This window comes from Urocampus carinirostris, chromosome 6 (assembly GCF_059441175.1).
Source record: "Urocampus carinirostris isolate Australia breed hairy pipefish chromosome 6, RoL_Ucar_1.0, whole genome shotgun sequence".
NCBI classification, from domain to species: domain Eukaryota; kingdom Metazoa; phylum Chordata; class Actinopteri; order Syngnathiformes; family Syngnathidae; genus Urocampus; species Urocampus carinirostris.
In genome coordinates, this window is record NC_142354.1 from 20,574,141 (window position 1) to 20,596,196 (window position 22,056).

A 22,056-nucleotide genomic window follows, 5' to 3' on the forward strand; every position below is an offset into this window, starting at 1 on the left:
CTTCACCGCTGACTAACGTTGCATGAATCGAGAAAATGGGAAAACAGTTGCGAACACAAATACGCAAGTTACTTCATGTCAGATTTAGTGTTGATATCAGAGAGTGTACAGATCAAAGCAATTGTATTCCAAAAATCGATGGCTACAGTTTGGGGAAAGATGGAAGAATAAACGAGTTGAGACGAAGGTGCAGAACTTGAATTTTCTTTAATGTACTTGGTTATTTTATATTTTTCACCAATTGCCTTCTATGTCTGCAGACACTTGGCAAGAATATTAATCGGAATATGGCGGCAGAATATCTTTGATCAGATCCTCTCTGACAAAACCAATATGCATAAAAGTGACAAGGAATTCAGGCAATTTTTCTGTAATGTAATTGATGTACTCTTATTTCTAATGAACAGGTGTCATTATGACAGTGTGCTGTTGAGAAAAACATTTGAAGGATCATGGAAAGAGGGGTGGTGGGTGTTTAGAAGGGAGTGGAGTCTTTCAATCCGTGCTAAGGTTCATTACAGGTCAGTTAATGAAATATTCCCTTAATATGTTTTGATTAAACTAAACTGATGATTGATAACATGTCTTCCTTCAAGATATTACCTGCTCTACATGTCATTTCAAAGGTGGGAAGCATTCATGCCAATTCAAGAAGAAAAGAGCAAAATAAAAAAAAGCTAAAAAATTTGGTATCTGAATACATCATATTCAAAGGATTAATCTTTAAATGTGGAGTGTTCCCAAATGTAAGCCTACAACTTTGGTTTTCCAATAGCTCACAGAGGACGTATACTTCAGAGTTGGGACAAGTGGGAGCGTTACATTCAAGCACGTCAACTGAAAAGCAAAGCACTTCAATTAGCAAGAGAGGAACATAGGTGCACAAGTCTGCGGTATGTCCAATTTGATTTAGAGATGCACAATGCTGTGTGGTTTAAGTGAAGTCAAGTCATGTTTATTTGTATAGCCCTAATCACAAAGAGTCTCAAAGGGCTGCACAGATCAAAGACTTGCAAACTATTATTTCAGACTATTATGACACCATCCGCTCATCTAAAACCTACATGAGGGCAAATAATACACATATTATCAACATAAAATATGGATTATTCATATGCTATAGAGTAGAAGTGTGTTTTAAGCTTAGATTTAAACATTTCCATTGAGGTTGCAGATCGGATCTCAGGGGGAAGAGCATTCCACAAAAACCTTAACATTATTTCCTTTAATCCATACAGATCAGCATGGCATTTGTGGCAGGCAAGGCTTCAACAACATCAATGCAATTGCACTGTAAAGGAACAGGCCTTGAAACAAATGGTAGTGAATACTATGGGCAATATGACGATTCCCAAAATAATCGCAATTATTTTTTTTACTTGTTTACAGAATGAATCAAAAGCTTCTCTTCATTTCAACACCGCATTGGAAAGACAATCATTGCACGGCTGGCTACATTTTGTTGGCTGTTCTCAGCACAAAAAAACTCTTAAAGGTTACAAGAAAACATTTTTTCATCCATTCTATTTTTTTTCAAATTTGCCACTAATCATTCACTTGCTCATTCAGCTATCGCTAAGCACATTGCCCGTCTTCACTTGATGAGGAGGAGCGGAGAACTTGGAGGATCGAATTGCGTCACAAACTAAACAAAGAGGGTCAAATGCAAGTTACTGGGCAGTTGGCAAATCAGCTGTCTCAGCGCAGAGTCCTGCTACAGTGGAGGGAGTGTATCCTATTTAAGTCCACTATTAACTTTTAATTAACCTTCCAGTGCCTTTGCATTTCTGAGCTCTTCTGTAGATGTGAAACAGCACAAGATGAAAGTTAACAAAAGATGCATTGCAAGACAACACTATCACCATCACTTGCAGGTCAGATCAGGAGAGTTGGATATGTACTCAATTGTTCTCACTGATGACTCTGTGTCCTTCTTGCAGCATGTGGTACTTCAGGCGTTTTCTCTAAATGTGACCCAGAAACAAGCTAAACGGTTGACCAAAAAAACAGCAGTCCAACATCACAACCAGACTGTAAGTGTCATGTGTTTCTTAACTGCCCTCAGTAGATAAACCATTCGGTATGCTTTATTTAGGTGATGTAATGATCAAATATATGACAAAGATTAAAAAAAAACGTGTCACATTAACACTTAGCAGTTCCACACCATTGCTAACTACTGTATCGCTATAATCATAAACAGCAATTAGGAATAAAGGCAAGTCATGTTTATTTGTATAGCCCTCAATCACAAAGAGTCTCAAAGGGCTGCACAGACCACAGATTATTGCAAACCACAAACAATTATTAAACCATCCCCTGATCTAAAACCTTCATGAGGGCAAGGAAAAACTCAAAAACCTCAACATGAGGAAAATGAAGAAACCTTGAGAAGGGACTGCACAGGCTGCAATGGATGTATCATTAACAAAGACTTTTCAAGCATCCATGGGAACCCTGGTAATGCTAAAACAGTCAGTGGAGCCGCAAAGCACGTTGTCATTTTTTTGGTTAAAGAAATGCATCTCGTACGGCATTCTCAACCGTGTGGACTGAAAACGGCCGTAGACTTTCTCCCATTGCCCCATAACTTGGTTGAGAGGCTAGAGTTATGAGCATTCTGCATTTTAAATCTGAACATTAGTTATTTGAGGTATTTGTTTTGGACAACCCATATCAGAAAATTGGGAGCATATCTATTCTATTATCTGCACCGCTTATCCTCAGAAGGGTCGTGGGGGTGCTGGAGCCCATCCCAGCTATCTTGAGGCAGTGGGCAGGGGACACCCTGAATTGGTTGCCAGCCAATCGCAGGGCACACAAGGACAGACAAACCATTCACACATAGGGACAATTTGGACAAGCCAATTAACCTGACATGCATGTTTTTGGAATGTGGGAGGGAACCGGAGTGCCTGAGGGAAATCCACGCAGGCACGGGGAGAACATGCAAACTCAGCACAGGAGGAATTGATCTCATGACCTCAGAACTGTGCCGCACACGCGCTAACCACTGCGTTGCCATGCTGCCCTAACATAAATGGTAAATGGTATTCATTTATATAGCGCTTTTCAAGTCAATGAAGACTTCCCAAAGCGCTTTACAATGTGCTTCACACTTACCCATTCACACACCAATAGCGGCCGTGCAGCCATGCAAGGCGCCAACCTGCTTATTGGGGGCATTGGGGATTCAGTGTCTTGCCCAAGGACACTTCTACATATGTAAAACTAATTTTTCTGTGGCCAGAAAGTCAAACCCAATCAAAATAGGCGGTCATCTATCCTGGTGGCAATCGGCCACAATTATATATTTCATGTTCTAGTTCCAAAAACAACCCCTATGAGTTAATTACCAGTAGTCATATTACTGGTTATTCAGTTTGCCATTAAAAAAAAAAACTAAAATTTGCTAAAGCTTAAAATCATCGGAGGGAATTGAAGTGTTACATTTGAGTCACTCAAAGTTGGTGCTGATAATTTTAAAGTTTTCAAAAACTGGGAGAATGCAGGACAGAGTTGTAAAGAAAAAGACCAACTAAATAACAAATAAGGTAGAAGCAATGAATGAATACAGAGGAGCAAATGAGTATTTAGTCAACCACCAATTGTGAGCCTGGTTTAAAATATACATTTTTAATTTCCTCCTCTTTATTCAAATATTGATCTTTAGTGCACAAAACAACAGAATATTCTATTATGTAAAACAATTATAACCCAAGTTTTTTTTCAAATAACTTGACAAACAAAATCTCATACAAATGTATGCCTTACACCTGCAAATATGTAAGATACTCTTTAAATGCCACCCTATCCAAAGATATTATACAAAACAAAAATGAAGAAAGAGCAGTACATTTTGTTTCATGTGCAGGCATGTTTTTAACCACAAAATAATTATCAAAAATGTAAACCCACCTTTCAAACTGGTTGCCAGCCAGTCGCAGGGCACACATAGACAAACATCTCACTCGCTCATTCACACCTAGGGACAAATTGGACTGGCCAATTAACCTGGCATGCATGTTTTTGGAATGTGGGAGGAAACCCACACAAGCACTGGGAAAACATGCAAACTCCACACAGGAAGGTTTGATCCCATGACCTCAGAACTGTGCCACACACGCGCTAATCACTGCGCTGCCGTGCTCATATACAAGACAAGTCATGTTTATTTGTTTAGCTCTTAATCACAAGGAGTCTCAAAGGGCTGCACAGACTATTACAGACTACAGACTATTATTTCACCATCCCCTGATCTAAAACCTACATGAGGGCAAGGAAAAACTCAAAAACCTCAGCATGAGGAAAATTAAGAAACCTTGAAAAAGGGCCTTCCACACATGAGGTAATCCCCCTTCCAGGATGACTAGGCCTCACTGGATGTCTCATTAACAAACAATAAACATTTAAATAAAATATAAAATAAATAAAGTATAATTTAAAATAAAAAGGATGACCAGGTATGCAATGGATGTAATGGGTGTAGCATTAACAACAGACATACACAGACATTGTCAACATGAAATATAGTTCATTCATTAGGTACAGCATATAAGTGTGTTTTAAGCCTGGATTTAAACTGTAAAAGTAAAATACTAAAGTGCTTTTTGGTCCCAATGACTCTCCATAGACTGTTCATTGTGCTTTGTTGCACTTGTTTTTGATTGCACTGCTAGTGGGCAAATCATCCACACTGTCCCTTTAATCATAGCTTTGTAAAAGTGACTGTCCCACACCTCCCCAGTTCATGAGCACCATAATAAGAACAAGCACCATAGAAAATAGTTGTGTGGATACATTCATCTTCTACTGTGTTGACACTAATTAATGCGATGGGTGAACCCATTCCAAGGTTTCTTTGGTGGAAAGAAAGTATCCAGCGACGCAATTACAGTACATGCCACACAAAGATGATTATGAATCTGCCCCTAGTGTGTCGTTAAATATGTCAGCAGTCATTTTTAATTGTTGTATTTTGATAGGTCCTAAATAAGCATTGGAGGTTGTGGAAAGACCAACATGAGGAGTATGAAGAGAAACAGCTCGAACACTTGACAGACTTGGCTCTGACAAACTACAGGTCATTCATCTCATTTTGTTGTACAAACACTACTTTCTACTTCGCACTTCAGTTATCTCTGGTTCATTCCTTTGCGGGGGAAAAATTGATTAAAAAAAAAAATCCTACGGATGCTTCCCGCACCACCAAGGAATTTTTCGGGCGACCAAGATTCAAGCTGATTGACCAGGACCCCTTGACTTGAGATCCCCGATGCCGATTAGCCAATTCATTGCATATTTGATACTGCACTGTGACTTTACACCTGCTCGGCGCTGAGAAGAATTTGTGTCCCACCCCCGTCGTCATCCTGCCTAAACAATTCATCTGCCAAACCCTTTGTTCTCTTTCTCTCTTTCCCTCTCTCTTCTCCCCCTCTCACTCTCTGTCTGCAAGGCTTTAATCAAGCTGTGCCAAAAAAAAAACTATTTTATAATCTAACCGGGTCTGTATTTGTTCTCTCAGTCGATATGTAGACAATTCTCATTTGAAGGCATGCCCCCCAAAAAAACATTAACTAATTTAACATACTGCTTACCTTTAAAATCAAACTGTTTTCTAGTTGTTATATTTCTCGCTCACTCTCACAGTTGCCATGTCCGCTTTAATTTCTGTATACCCTGAATTCCTTTCTGGGTGCTCTATCTATTCATTTTACACATTTACCAGAGCAAACCTGTTGAGTCGCTGTTTTGCCCACTGGAAGCGGAACCTTGCACAGCAGAGACGTATGCAGGTGTTTTAAAACAAACATGAACACACTACAAATTGTCTCCACTTTTGTTTAATTGTTTTTTTCTGTGATGCTGTGCAGGAGCTTGAGTGGCGAGCGGATGTTTGGTTTGCAGAGCACTGTTTGGCACAATATTTTTCCTACTGGTGTGATTATATTCTGAAGAGGAGAGCGAAGAAAAGCATGAGACACGCGGCAAATGTCTTTAATAAGTCAGTACATTTCCCGTTTGTTCACTAAATGTGTTTTTGCTTTAGTAATTTTGCCCAGTGTGCAATTATTATTGCCTTTATTTATGGTTTTCAGGGAGCATCTTTTCACTTGGGTGTTCCACACCTGGTCATTTAAGCACAGAAATGAGATACTGTCACTGCGAATAGTATGTCTTCATTTATTTTTGTGAACCACGACTGAGCCTTGTATTCTAAACTCACACTGTTCTGCTAATGCCGAACAATGTTCTCTTCAGGCAATCGTTCACGAAGAACAATGCCTAGTGCGGAGATTCTTTGCTCAATGGAGGCTACAAGCAGAGCAGAAAAAGAGGCCAGAGGAGGAGAAGCAGAAAGTGGCAGAACTTTTTTGCGTGCAAAGGCTTTATGTCTCTTCAGCGGCACAGCAGGAGGACTCCGCTGCCAAGTTGGTAATATAATAACAATAATGCTTGGGATGCACAATACTAACTTTTTTAAAGTCTTGCTGAACTCCTGAATTGATATCAATACATATTAAAAAATGAATACATTTATCAGCCAGATAAGTATTCCCTTGTATCTAGTGGTTAATGGGGACCAGAAGCGGAGTATCCCCCCTTATCCTATTTTAAGCATGCGTTCTCGCAGCAGTAATTTACCGGGGATAATGGATCATGGCTGCACTGGTGCTGTTGATTTTAGGCAGCAATACCAGGAAAAAAGTCCAACCCCGCGTGCCACAAATTTGCTCTCTGACCCAACTCAGGGAAGCTTGTCCGGGGATAATGGATTGCAGCCAAATTATTGCAGTTCATTTTTCAGTTTGGGGTTTTTGTGTTGGGGAAATTGTGGGAATTTTATTTCCTTTGACTGTCAACTCATTGCCTGAGAAGTGCTTTACAAACAACATTTGGATAGATTAGCTACCGGTGCCGCTAGTAGGGGAGACCAGGTACAGTTGCAAAACATTTTACTTTCTCACTTCCCATTTTATGATATTTTTTTCATCGTCTTCTCAATTATTTTATGCATCTCAATTTGGCTTTTACAAGTAAACATCAATGGTAAAGTGCTAAGTAGCTCAAAGGTCTGACAGTCTCTCAGAGAGATACAGTGTTTCAACTGTACCCAGTACTGAAAAAAAATGGAAACAACAAAAGGAAAAAGAGAGATAAAAGAGGAAAAAGAATAAACATTATATTTTTGTATAAACACGTTATCACTACAAACATGAGAAATATAATTAAAATATTTATAAAACTACAACAAAAAATACAAAAACTATTTTAACCCTTTATGCTAAATAAAATTTAAAGTCAACAACACAATATCCCCCTGAAAAAATGCTAATTGACCAATCATTACGTTTGATTTATGTTATCTCTGCCAAACTCGAAATTAGGTTTAGAGGGAAATTACTTTTTTTAACTTCAAAACTGCATTATGTATTTGCTTGGGTTGTCTCTCTTTGAAACACAGAACTCAGGAAGGGGCTAAATGCTTTTTTTTTTTTTTTTTTCTTCATCACCTGGTGGTTTTTATGTCAGTCCAGTTTAATTTTATACAAGAATGTTTTGGCTACCAGGGCTAACAGGGTTAGTGTTTATTATTTGACCGATCAATGTTTCTGTTAGTGTAGTACAACCAAAAACAAATGCTAAAAAGCACAAACAAGTATACAAACTATGGAGAATTTGTGACCAAAGTGCACCATTTCACTTATTTTTCCTGAGCCCTTTTGAGGTTTTAGAGTACCCGTAGCAGCAAGATGATGGACATTTATGTCAGTTCCCTTTATGTGAGGCCCATGTTATGTAAAATAAATGGTTATTTATTCAATGTCCTTTTATATATATATATATATATATATATAATATCTTAGACTAAGAGGTCAGTGGCCTGCAGAGGGATCGGCGCCACAAGGCTGTACTTGCCCAAGACACACCACCATGGTTAAGGGATCCACCCACCCCACCATGTTTATTTACTGTGATACCTGAACTGCACTATTTAAACATTGTGTGTAATTACGACTGCAGTTAATAAATGTTGTATAGAAGCTATTTCTATTTTTACACTTCTACAATGCACAAATCCACCATGTTATGTTTTTAATTTCATTAACAACTTATTTTTCTGTTTTTATGCATTTTTATGCATTTCTTCTGCCAAACACCTCCCATCATCGTGATTTTTTTTGTATTTGGAGATCATCTATGTCATTGCAATGTGACGTCTGGAAATCGGTATAGTCCAAAAATAAAAAATCTTCTTCAGCACCAGTACAAAGTCACCGCGTGGCCGCCAAAACACCGAGCAGTGTGGCATTGGGCCCTTACTCTTCAAGCCAAGGTACCACCACCCTGTTTCATCTTTTTTTGGACTGCAACCCAGCACAGGAGGTTTGGGATAAGTTGTCTTCATGTTGTTCTTGAAAACGTTCTCCAGGTGTTCTATAGATGGAGGTTATGGGTAAGAGAACAGCGCAGTAAGAAGGTGGACACACTAGAACTTGCTCAGGAAAGGAAAATCCAATTGCTTAAGGTGGGCTTGCTCTGCTTTGGGACTTAGTAATGTAGCTTGTAAGTTTACTATTAGATTCTGGTTTTGCTAAATCTGTTTTTTCAGGGTCAGAGGGAAGAAACCAAGTTGGCAATGTCTGATGGCCCAAAACTGAGAAAGGCATTCAACAGGGATAAAGAAATTGATTATTTAAATCAAGGTAAGAACAGTTCATAAAGAAAGGGAAACAAATCCAGTATTCCCCTCTTGTTCCGTCTCCAGAGGTGCTTCTGCTGGAGCGAATAAAGATGGAAAAAGCCCAGAGGCATTATGACTCCAAACTCCTGACAAAAGCGCTAAGAGAATGGAAAGAGAACCACCATACACACCTCAAATACGAGGTTGATTTAACAGCTTCAATAGTTCACAATCCTCCGCTTTCAAATCGCTTTGTGACAATTCTATGATAACACAGGTGATGAAATGTCTAGCAAGCCGGTTTCTGAGACTGAAATTGTACCAGACCTACTTTGTACGCTGGAGGAAGAAGGTTGGCTTTTCTAAAACTGTGATACCTTTACATACAACATTAATTTGTCCCCATATTGAGCTCGTATCTAGAATTGTTCGTATCCCAAGTGAATTTTCCCTGTATGAAATAATTGAAAACCAATTAATCCATTCTCCGCCTCTAAATACACTAGCTACAAAACACACCCTTGTGATTACTTGAAACAGATTCAAATAGTAATTGAACATAAAATTATTATAAGAAATTCTCTTAACTTTTTTGTCGTATGTCAAGGCAAGATTGACATACCTGGCATCTCGAGTAGCTCGTATGTAGAGGTATCAGTGTACTACAGTACACTATAAAGGCAAATGAATTCATAAAAGTATTGATGTTGAAGATAATAAAATGTATTTTTCCAAATAATGAATGAGAAATTCAAAAGTACGTGGAATTTGTGAACGCTTTCACTAATGTTAATTATGCGCATCGCCTGAGACACTGCATAGGTCAAGTCCGTAATCCAGCTCCTGCCAAACATGCTGAAGCATATCTTGGGTAACAATCTCCAGAAGATGTCGCCGCTATTGGTGTGTGTGGGTGAGTGGGTACCAGTAGGTGTGAAGCACATTAAAAAGAACTTTGGGAAGTTTTCAGTGACTTGGAAAGCACTATATAAATGGGGACCATTCATGCAAATTATCTGCTTGTGAGTTAGTACAGGAAAATACATATATTAATTAATTATCCATTTTGTGGAATTTTTAAACATGTAAACCATTAAAAGTGGAATCAAAACCCTTTTGTTTAGAGTCTAAACTTTAGACAGTAAGTTTTCCAACAGTTTTTTGACCACAGAATTTTGCGAGGGACAAATATGAGTACAATAGACAATCTTAATTTTTCTTTTTATTACGTGCCACAGTTCCACGAATACGACCAGGAAGAGCAAGCGCTCTGGCATTGGGCTTACAGTCTTCAAGCCAAGGTATCGAGCTGCTGTTGATGATTTTCGTAGTTTGACTTTTGACTTGGCACTTTTAATGTGTTTTTGCAGGCGCTTCGTGCATGGTGGCTGCATGTCACTGACCAACGTAGACAAAAGATCAAAGACTTGCAAGTTCAGCTGGACAAAGAAGAACCAGAGCGTGTGAGTGAGACTTGTACTGAAGAGATGAATCACATTATAGGCTTGGCTTGTCCCTGGATGCACACAGATGAAGTACTGGTACATCTACAGTGCCGTGAAAAAGTAAAAGGAAAAATAAGTTAAAGGGTTAACATTCGCAAAGGTTTCGGATCAGCAAACCAATTTTAATATCACACAGAGACAACCCAGGGAAAAACAAAATGCAGTTTTAAATTTATTAAGGCACAAAATTATCAAAATCTGCTCCTTTGTGAAAAAGTAATTTCCCCCATGTTAAATCACAAAGTAACTGTGACTAACCACAATTTTGGAATAGCCGAGTTCAATTCCCCAAGCCAAGCCAAAAATTGATCACCACCACCTGTGTCGAATCAAGAAAACACATAAATTGAATATTTTAGACGAAATGAAGTAGTCTACAAAATCTCAAGAACACAATTGACATCCCACGATCCGAAGAAATTACAGAAGAAATTGGAAAAAAAGTTGTTGAAATCCCAGCAGGTAAAGGTCACAAAGCCATTTAGAAGGCTGCAGGGCTCCGAGGAACCACTGTCAGAGCCATTATCCACAAATCATCCAGGAGGTATCAAAAGAACCTCGAAAAACATCTAAGGAACGGCAGCCCTCGCTGGCCTCATTTAAAGTCAGGGTTCATGAGTCCACTATAAGAAAAACACTGGCTAAAAATGGCACGTTACGTGAGACTTCCCAGGCGAAAATTCCTACACAGCCTTGTGAAAGACTCATTGCCAATTATTGTAAACGTTTGATTTATTGTATTGCTGCCAAAGATGGCCCCACTCGATATTAGGTTTAGAGCGAAATTCCTTTTTTTCCTTCAAAATTGCATTTTGTATTTGCTTGGTTTGTCTCCCTGAGATTAAAATCGGTTCGATGATCTGAAACCTTTGTGAGTGTTTAATATGCCAAAAACACAGAAACCAGGAAGGGGGTAAATATTTTTTTACGGCATTGTATTTTCTTCTTCTAAATGTGCCTCTTGTTACTAGTCACCTTTTTTATTATAGAAAAGTCTGCATATTCAGAGAGTGGTGAAACGCTGTGCCATGAAATGGAAGCAGCGATCCCTACACAAACCATTAGAAAAGACGGTTACTTTGCCTCATCATGGTCTGGAAGTCGATTTTCGATCAGATTCAGGGGAATGTAATACAGAAGACGGTAACCTGTGAGTGCAGAGCAGGATTTTGATAAGTTCTTGATATCTTTTTTGTCATACGTAGTTTTGTCTCGCCCTGTAGCATCTGTCCCTCAATGAGACGACGACCTCGTTGCTGTGAAGAGGTTTTTGGACACTCTTCGAAATTTTTGCCCTGTAATGGGTAGGGAATTCTTAATCTTACAAAGCCTCATAGTGCTAAAGTAAAAATTGAACATTTTGCTTTCTTTGTTACGCAGTCAAACATCTGGTGGATCAGACTCACAGCATCGGTTTACACCGACACAATCCTCCCTCCATCATCCTTCCATCCTTTTGAACAACGCTTGTCAAAGTGTGAACGTGCATCGCGTGTCACCCCAAAAATCTCCCGTCACAAACACAGATCTGTGTCAGGCATCACCTGAGATGCTACTTCCTCCAGCAGCATTCACGAGCACAGAAAACAAGGTAAAAACAATCACGTAGGCTCCAAAACACACAACAGTCATTGTAATTTTCCTTTTTGGGGGGTTTGGGGTCCAAGTATGAATATGGCAGATTCTTCAGTTCCGCAACGGCACACAGTTCAGGTGAAATTACGCCAACACTTTCAGGTACATCAACATAAAATGTCTAATTTTCCACGCTACAGAACTACCGGGCATTTAAATTATTTTGATACCTAAAAAAGAGTTACATATAGAGTGGTAGTTTTATCCATTTATAAAATGCAATGAAAATATTGATGTTTTTTAAAGTAAAGTATAAACTAATTTTACAAATTAAGTGACATTTGAAAACAACTTTTTTGAAAATGATTTGGGTTTGTGTTTCAAAACAAATAACAATTGGAAAAAAATATTTATATGCTGGAATTACAAAAACAAAGCAACTTAACCTTTAGTTATTTTGTAAGTGGACCTCATAGGAATTTGTAAACCTCTTTTTTTGTACTGCTTATCGGTGCCAATAAAGTATCGATAGTTTATGACAGTGGCTGATACCAGTATTTCCTCCCTTCAAATATTATGTTGCCATTAGTTTCATGCAGCCTTAAACTATTATTTTGGGATTCATAGATATTTGGCTCATTTGCTCAACTATTTTTTCCTTAATTGGTTGAAAATAGTTCTTAAAATGATGTACCTTTTGGTATATTTTATATTCGAGAAAAACTAGAATTTAAAGCCCAAGTATGTAATATTTGACCACTAGAGGGGACTGTACTGTCTGATGCGAACGAAAACCAGCACCAGCAAGCCTAGCAGCAAAAAACATATCAAGGTGTTTGAATGGCCAAGCCAAAGTCCAGACCTCAAGCCAATTGAGGATCTGTGAAAAGAACTGAAAACTGCTGTTCACAAACGCTTTCCATCCAATCTCACAGAGCTCGAGCTGTTTTGCAAGGAGGAATGGGCAAACATATCAGTTTCTCGATGTGCAAAACCGATAGAGACATACACCAAGCCACTTGCAGCTGTAATTGAAGCAAAATGTGGCGCTACTAAGTTAACTCAATGGGGCTGAATAATTTTGCACACCCACTTTTTTTGTTTATTTGTTAAAAAAGTTTAGAATATCCAATAAAGTGTCTTCCACTTAATGATTGTGTCCCACTTATTGTTGATGCTTCACAAGAAATTACAGTTTTATATCTTTATGTTTGAAATCTGAAATGCGGCACAAGGTCACAAAGTTTGAGGGGGCCAAATAGTTTTGCAAGCAACTCCATATGTGGTCTGAATAGAGGTATCAAATTAGCCTGACTTGAATGACTGTCAACTGGCCCAATGATGACATTTGGTCTTTGATAGGCTAGTTTCAAACTACTTTCACTTACATAGTTTTCTATTAAAAAAAAAAATTTTTAGTGCCTCTTCAAGAGATAATCCCGAAAGAAGCAAACGGAGAATCCGTAAATGAAGCGACTTCATCACTGCTGAAGGAGTTACTGAGCATTCGTCAAGACATGAGGAGTTTCGTGGAGGACAGGGAGCATCTCAGGTTAGTTTGAAAACTGACGATCTTATTCCTCCGCTGTTTTTTTTTTTTCGTGGTCTGATGTTTACTGGAATTGTTTTGTCTGCTCAGGCAATTGCGAAAAGTGAATGATGTGATGCAGGGTTGGCTCCAGACAACTGGAAAAGACAAACCAATGGAATTCAATGACATCTTTCAGTACAGGAAGGAGGTAAGAGAATTTTGTTGGTGAGATTGTCCGACATCATCCTTGACGATTTTTGCGTTGACAGCTGAAGGAACAGATTGAGGAACTTTCGAAGGAGCTGCAAATTCGGAGGCGGGAGATGCTAATTCACGTCGAGCGAGTCCAACATGTAAAAGCTGTACTCGACTCCTCAGGATTTTCTTCTATCAGTCTCAGGGTTCGTACGTCTGCTTGAAGTCCTTAAATTCTTGAAATTGAATGTTGTGTTTTTAAGGCTTGAAAGGTGTTTGAATTTGGGGTGAAGTGCTTGCAAATGATTATATTGTTGCCATGCAAAAACATTAAGGTAGCGTTTCCCAGTGGTAAATTGTAATTTAAAGAACTTTTTGCAACTGAAATTCTAAGCTAAATATTACATCATTTTTACCCAACACCTATATGGGGAGAGATTTCCCTCAAAAAACAACATCTTAGTGATTTACTCATGATCTAAAAATTATGTCTTTATAAATGCTCATGCAAGATTAAAAATAGATTTGTAGTTCAGCAAAATACAAGAATCACACTTACTTTTTTCTTTTATTGGTACTGGAGAAATTGGAAAAGGCGTACTAACCATGTTATTAAGTAACACGAAGTTAATTGGGTTTATTCCCATTCTTTAACAGAAAACCTTTTTTTTCAGGAATCGCAAGATTGTTTTTTCTAATCAATTTAGGTTGGAGGTTCTGCACAATAAAATATAATGTATTCACTAGATATATTTATACTTTGTAGCCTTTTATGAGTATTGGTACTCAAGGAACTTATCAGACACTCTCTTGGTGCTTTTAATGATCAGTGACTACATCAGAGGGATCCAAACTACTATTTCTGGCCCGCCTACTGTTGTTTAGCAGCATACAGAATTTACCAAAAATGACGTTTTCTATTGAAATAAAAGTTTTACGCTATTGGCCTTTTTTAATTAATATGTAAGGTATTTAAATTCATAAAACAGATCATTTGTATGCGATTTATTTTACTTAGATTCAATCGCTGTACAAAAAAGAGACAGAGAGTGCAAGGACTTCTACTGAAGAAATGAATATTAAAAAGGTAGCTTATCCCGGGGTGATTATTTTTTGTGCCTTAATAATTAATAAAAAAGTGCATTTTGTATTTGCTCGGGTTGTTTCTGTGTGATATAAAAATTGGTTTGATGGGCTAAAACCTTTTGTTAGTGATAAAATGTCAAAACACAGAAATCAGGAAGGGGGTAAATATTTTTTTGTATTTTCTTCTTCTAAATGTGCCTCTTGTTACTAGTAACCTTCTTTTTTAATATAGAAAAATCTGCATATTCAGAGAGTGGTGAAACGCTGTGCCATGAAATGGAAGCAGCGGTCTCTACACAAACCATTAGAAAAGACGGTTACTTTGCCTCATCATGGTCTGGAAGTCGAGTTTCAATCAGATTCAGGGGAATGTAATACAGAAGACGGTAACCTGTGAGTGCAGAGCAGGATTTTGATAGGTTCATGATATCTTTGTTGACATATGTAGTTGTGTCTCGCCCTGTAGCATCCGTCCTTCAATGAGACGACGACCTCGTCGCTGTGAAGAAGTTTTTGGACACTCTTCGATATTTATGCTCTGTAATGGGTAGGGAATTCTTAATCTTACAAAGCCTCATAGTGCTAAAGTAAAAATTGAACATTTTGCTTTCTTTGTTACGCAGTCAAACATCTGGTGGATCAGACTCCCAGCATCGGTTTACACCGACACAATCCTCCCTCCATCATCCTTCCATCCTTTTGAACAACGCTTGTCAAAGTGTGAACGTGCATCGCGTGTCACCCCAAAAATCTCCCGTCACAAACACAGATCTGTGTCAGGCATCACCTGAGATGCTACTTCCTCCAGCAGCATTTATGAGCACAGAAAACAAGGTAATAATAATCACTGAGGCTTCGAAATACACAGTCATTGTATTTTCCCTTTTTTTGGGTCATGGTCCAAGTGTGAAAATGGCAGGTTCTTCAGTTCTGCAGCGGCACACAGTTCAGGTGAAATTACGCCAACACTTTCAGGTACGTCAACATCAAATTTCCACCTTACTGAACCATGAGTCTGGGGGCCCTTTAATTCAATTCCTATTCTTATAAAGGATTTTTATACACAGTGTAGCTGTTAAAAATTTTAAATGCTATTTAAGTATTGATGTTGTCTAAGTTGTGTACAAACTAAATTTATAATTTCATCACAATTCTAAACTAAGCTAATTGAAAAGTATTTGGGTTGTTCGTTACTAAGGCAAATGTCAGATCATTTGGCTTTTTTTACTCAACTCTTTATTTTAATTGGCTGGAAAAAATTGTTAAAATGTGTTATGTGTTATCTTTTGCTACATTTTACTTCATTTCAGAAAGCGAAAGATATCTGAAATAGTAGATCATGTTGTTCATTTTAGAATGATCAGATGTTTTTTTTTTTTTTATGTAAAATATAGCAGACATGAGGGGAGTTGGTGGAGTTTGCCTTTTTAAAAAAAGATTATTATTGTATATTTTTTTTGTTTTTTACTAAGATAGTCAAATATAGAGAGACATGAGTGGGTTACTTTAGTCATTGCCTGCACAGTTAGTCTACAAGCTACGTGACCTTTCTTACCGATGCGACTACGTCAATGTTATTGCGCAAGTTTCTGTTTTTTTGGGAGAAGCGGATGTTCTCCTTAAAAGTTCTTTTGGTAAATACCAGAATTAATGTTTCTGTCAACCACAGCCAGTTGTCTTGGTCCTGAGGCAGCAAAGCAGCCCAAGACCATTTCACTGCCCCCACCATTCTCTACTGTTGGCATCATTTTCTTTTCGTTCAATTTGTATCCCCTTGGGTTGTCTCTGAGTGATATTAAAATTGGTCTTATGATCTGAAACCTCTGTGAGTGATAAATGTGCAAGAAACACAGAAATCAACAATAGGGCAAACACTTTTCACAACACTATATCTGGTCTGATTAAAGAAGTATCAAACAAGCCTGACTTAACTATTAGCTGGTCCAACAATAACATTTGGTCTTTCATAGACTAGTTTCAAACATTTTTCACTTACATCGTTTCTACAAATTTATTATTGCGCCTCTTCAAGAGATGCACCCGAGAGAAGCAAGCGGAGAATCCGAAAACGAAGCGACTTCATCACTGCTGAAGGAGTTACTGAGCATTCGTCAAGACATGAGGAGTTTCCTGGAGGACAGGGAGCATCTCGGGTTAGTTTGAAAACTGACCACCTTCTTCCTCTGCTGTTTTTTTTTTGTGGTCTGATGTTTACTGGAATTGTTTTCTGCTCAGGCAATTGCGAAAAGTGAAAGATGTGATGCAGGGTTGGCTGCAGACAACTGGAAAAGATGAACCGATGGAATGCAATGAAATCTGTCAGTACAGTAAGGAGGTAAGAGAATTTTGTTGGTGAGATTATCCAACATCACCCTCAATTGACATTTTTTGCGTTGACAGCTGGAGGAGCAGATCGAGAATCTTTCGAGGGAGCTGCAAACTCGGAGGCGGGAGATGCTATTTCACATCGAGCGGGTGCAACATTTACAAGCTGTCCTCGACTCCTCTGGATTTTCTTCTCTTTATCAGCAAGTAATATAAAGTTGATTGAGTGTGTTCCCATTCTCTAACCAAGAACTTTGAATATATTGCGTTGCTCCATGCAGTAATCGCAAGATTTTTTTGTAATCAATTTAGGTTGGGGAATTGGCACAATGGAATATGATGTATTTACTGGACATATTATCTTTACAGCCTATTTACAGAGAAGTGAAACAAATATTTGAATTAACATTTCAAAACTGCATTTTGTATTTCCTTGGGTTGGCTCTGTGTGGTATTAAAATTGGTTTGATTATTTGAAACCTTTGTGAGTGATAAATATGCAAAAAAACACAGAAATAACAAAGGGGGCAAATATCTTTTGATGGCACTTTATCAGTAATACTACTCAAGGAACATATCAGCCCCTCTCTTGTGACTTTTTGTTGATCAGTGACTGCATCAGAGGGATCCAAACTATGATTTTTGTTCTACTGTTATTTAGCAGCACACAGCGTTAACAAAAAATGACATTTTCTATTGAACTAAAAAATCTACATTTATAACAGCCTTTTCAAATTTTTGAAGATGGAAAAAAACAATTACCACTATACAAAATCTCTTCATAAAGCAGATCATTTTTATGTGATTTTTTTTTTACCTCCAGTTCCTGCATAGGATCAATGTTTATCTTGTAACTGCTTCTTTTAACCTGTTAGTAAGCAATATAGGCCTGATAAAAAAGAAATTAAAATAAGAACGCAAATCACATTGTTTGATTTTTGAAAAAAACATTAGCAAATTGTAGGTGACCAAATATTTCACAAACAAGATTACTGGCTGTCAAAGAGGTCTGACGTCTTCCAACCTGGCTACACTTGCTACCTGTATTAATGGTACCTATCTTAACTCATTATCGGTATAAAAAGACATGTCCACAACCTCAATCACACCTCAAAAGCCACCACGGCCAAAGCAAAAAACTGTCCAAGGACACCAAAGACAAAACTGTAGATGTGTTTATTGGATGGACTTTCATAACTTGATGATCAGATTGTTATTAAAACAACCAATCAATCAATACGACGTTGGTCAAGTTACTCAGTACTTGAGTATTTTTTTCACCAAGTACTTTTTTACTTTTACTCAAGTAAGTATTTGGATGACTACTTTTACTTCTACTTGAATAATATTATTTTGAAGTAATAGTACTTTTACTTGAGTAAAATGTTTGGCTACTCTACCCACCTCTGGTATATTTATATTTAGGGTGTAAAAGCCATTTTCAATACAGTTTTAAATCGCTTTGGCAGTATTTCGATAATGATCCCTAAAACAATGCCGTCAATTCATAAGACTTATTTTTAGCCAGTGCTAGTACATAAAAAACTTCATAATACCCGAAGTTAGCGTATTTTCCGGTCATAAATGCGAAAGCGATGCATGCATAGAGTCCACTGAATTTTGTTTGTCTTCAATGTCACGCGAGAATGGTTCCAGGTTAATTTCGGTTGTGAGGCCGCCTGTGAAGTCATTAGAGTTCTCTGTTTGCGTCATAAACGTTTCTGACTGCAGTTACGGCTTAATGTAGTTTGTTGCGTTCTTAAAGGATCCTCCATTTTCTGGAGATTCTAAATGGCCCGATTGGATTTATTTTTTGGACGTTAGAGTTGACCAAACTTGACCAAAACATATTAAATAGTACCATATTTTCCAGTTTAATGCAGGAAATATATAATAATTATATATTCCCAAGTGTTGTCTGCACACTAAATGAACATCTCAACAAAAGGAGAAAAATAATCATCAGCTAGTCTTAATTGTATCACTCAAATGGGCCTCTATACTGGAAGGCAAAACTTATGCTGGATACGGTGGAGAAAAAAAGTATTTGAACACCCTGCTATTTTGCTATTTCTCCCACTTAGAATTCATGGAGGGGTGTGACATTCTTTATCATAGGTGCATGTCCACTGTGAGAGATAAACTAAAAAGAAAAATCCAGAAATCACAATGCATGATTAACGATTTTTTTGTATGATATAGCTGCAAATACGTATTTGAACACCTGAAAAAAGGAATGTGAATATTTGGTACAGTAGCCTTTGTATGAGAGTTACAGAGAACAAATGTTTCCTGTAGTCTTTTACCAGGTTCGCACACAATGCAAGAGGGATTTTGGCCCACTCCTCCAGACATATCTTCTCTAGATCAGTCAGGTTTCTGGGCTGTAGCTGAGAAACATGAAGTTTGAGCTCCTTCCAAAGATTTTCAATTGGGTTAGGGTCTGGAGACTGGCTGGGCCATGCTAGTACATTGATATGCTTCTTACAGAGCCACTCCTTGGTTTTCCTGGCTGTGTGCTTTGGGTCGTTGTTGTGTTGGAAGACCTAGCTACGACCCATCTTCAATGCTCTGACTGAGGAAAGAAGGTTGTCCCTCAAAATCTCACAATACACGGCCCCAGTTATCCTTTCTTTAATGCAGTGCACTAGTCGCTTGTGGATAAAAACACTCCCAAAGCATAATGCTACCAACCTGTGCTTCACAGTAGGGCTGGTGTTCTTTGGATTGTACTCTTCATTCTTCTTCCTCCAAACACGCTGAGTGGAATTATGACCAAAAAGTTCTATTTTGGTCTCATCTGACCACAAAACGTTCTCACATGACTCCTCTGTATCATCCAAATAGTCATATGCAAACTGCTGGTTTGAGCAGGGGCCATGTTTAGCTTCTTCCGTTTTCTAATGATTGCTCCAACAGTGGACCTTTTTTCACCAAACTGTTTGGCAATTGCTCCATAGCACTTTACAGCTTTGTGGAGGTTTAAAATTTTGTCTCTTCAGTCTTAGGCAGCTTTGGTCTTTGCAATGTTACAAGTGCATCTGATTCAGGATGGTACATGGATTGCAGGTGGACTTCTAATGAACGGACGAACAGGTCTTTCAGGGTCAGAATTCTAGATGATACACAAGTGTTCAAATACTTATTTGCTGCTGTATCACACAAATAAATTCTCAAAAAAATCGTGCATTGTAATTTCTGGATTTTTCTTTTTAGTTTCTCGCTGACAGCAGACATGCATCTACGATGAAAATTTCAGTGCCCTTCATGATTTTAAGTGGGAGAAAACAAAATAGCAGGGTGTTCAGATACTTATTTTCTTCACTGTATATGACGGGTAACCTATTGAGAAAACTGAAATTTGGTACTGCATCTATAGTCATGATTGTATGATTTCTTCACAATAAGCTCTTCATTATTGCATTCATTTATAACTTCTTCATGCATTTTGTCATAGTTAATTAACTTCTTTATCTTATACGGTCGCAATTGTAAGACCTCTCCATTGTTTCAGCTGTGTTTTATTTTATAGATGGACGAGGCTTGGGCTCATCGTATCAGTGCCTATTGGAACTATTTTGAACAGTGGAAAATTCCTCTCTTGGTTTAGTTTTCCTTAGGTTTTGGTCCTTGGGACTATCTTCCTAGTATAAAAGTAATAGTCAGTCATTTTGACTGAACACCTGTGAATCCTACAGCCATCGTATTGTAGCTCATTTCTGCCAGCAATATTCTGTAATAAAACTTTGAAGAAACTGCTGATCTCAGCTTTTGTTTTGACCTTCTTTTAACCCGGGATACAAAATGAACATGAGGGCTGGAAAAAATATTTCTTCCGCAAAAGGGATAACATTTTCATCAAATAGCATAAACTAATATGTATCGTTCATTTCTTGTTTTTTAGTTATAGTTAAATATCACGCTACGATATGTACGCTTTTCGTTTTTAAAGAAGTGAGTTTAAATGTCTAAAATGATTGTATAATGTGCCCGAAAGCAAATTTCTGAAAGGAAAAATTAACATCTTAAATTGCTCACAGAGTAAGCATTACTTTATCATTATTTCATATACGTACACATGTTGTTGGGACTAACACATTACACAGAAACGCTATCCTGGAATGCCATTTATTTTCTTGGTAACGACTAAAGCGTTTTTTGAAAAAAATATGATGACTCTACTGACGTTACATATCGAATGCTGTAAATAGACTTCAATGTTCAACGGTTTCTGAACAAATCTGCATTACTATCATTGTCGCATACAACCCTTGATCCTCCAGCATTATAACGCGATGGATGGACCTGTTTGTATTTACTTACAAAGTATATCTGAATACAGTTATGGCGGCGCCATCTCAAACACGGAATATCCTGAATTTCTCCTCAAAGGGATATTCTCCCTACCATATATACTCACATCCAAGCTGTATTTACTCTAAACTATACTATTAACAATAAAATACTCACATCAAGGGATCAGCTTATATGCACATATTTGGTGGTGTGTCACCAGTAGAAAATAGTAGGCACCGTGTGGAAAGGGGGATGTGGATTATACAGGTCCACAAACCAATGGGAAACCAATGGGGCTAAGTGAGCAGAGAATTTACGGTAAAATTGTGCTAAATTTGATTATTTTCATTTCTACAATAATTTGAGCAATTCTGCAGAAAAAAGAAACCATCTTAGACTGTACCCAGAAATGGAGGAGATCTTGGAGTGGTTTGAAACACAGGAGAAAAAAAAATGATAGTGTCTCAGCTAAACGTTAGTGAGCAAGATCTCAGGATTGCACTGGTTGGTGTACACATTTTCTTTATTATTTTTTTAGGTGCCTATTTTAACACAATTTGAGGGGAGAGGTTCGGCTTCTATAAGAATTTGTGAGGTAATTTGTGAGTAGATAGCTACTTTCATTGTTTTTTTTTTTTTTTTTTTGAGAAACGCGCTACTTTTTGGTGTCAATAATTTGAGTGAAAACAGAGTTGCTTTTTAAGTAAAGTAACTTGCAACTGTAACTAATTACTGTACTTTTTTCAGTAACGCACCAAAGACTGCATTCGCGTGATCTTTCAAATCACCCAACTCATTTAAAAAAAGAACAACGGTGTTTGACGCCATTCTAGTTTTCCTCAATGACTTTCAGC

The 22,056-nt window shown here is 37.8% G+C and overlaps 1 protein-coding gene across 1 annotated transcript; it reads left to right on the forward strand.

Annotated features, from left to right (window-relative positions):
* The first annotated feature begins 333 nt into the window (after window positions 1–333).
* On the forward strand, window positions 334–20,673 carry sfi1 (SFI1 centrin binding protein). The gene is given in 35 exon segments (XM_088337338.1): window positions 334–343; window positions 435–521; window positions 597–626; window positions 776–893; window positions 1,239–1,495; window positions 1,570–1,611; window positions 1,614–1,730; window positions 1,804–1,874; window positions 1,941–2,033; window positions 4,986–5,083; window positions 5,732–5,798; window positions 5,877–6,007; window positions 6,102–6,174; window positions 6,265–6,438; window positions 8,267–8,341; window positions 8,438–8,533; window positions 8,618–8,711; window positions 8,774–8,892; window positions 8,967–9,041; window positions 9,928–9,990; window positions 10,060–10,152; window positions 11,184–11,344; window positions 11,418–11,498; window positions 11,575–11,785; window positions 11,862–11,931; window positions 13,189–13,321; window positions 13,409–13,508; window positions 13,570–13,701; window positions 14,814–14,974; window positions 15,048–15,128; window positions 15,205–15,415; window positions 15,487–15,556; window positions 16,614–16,734; window positions 16,817–16,916; window positions 16,982–20,673. Coding segments are annotated over 35 exon segments (3,756 nt in total). The 3' UTR covers window positions 17,123–20,673.
* The last annotated feature ends 1,383 nt before the right edge of the window (window positions 20,674–22,056 follow it).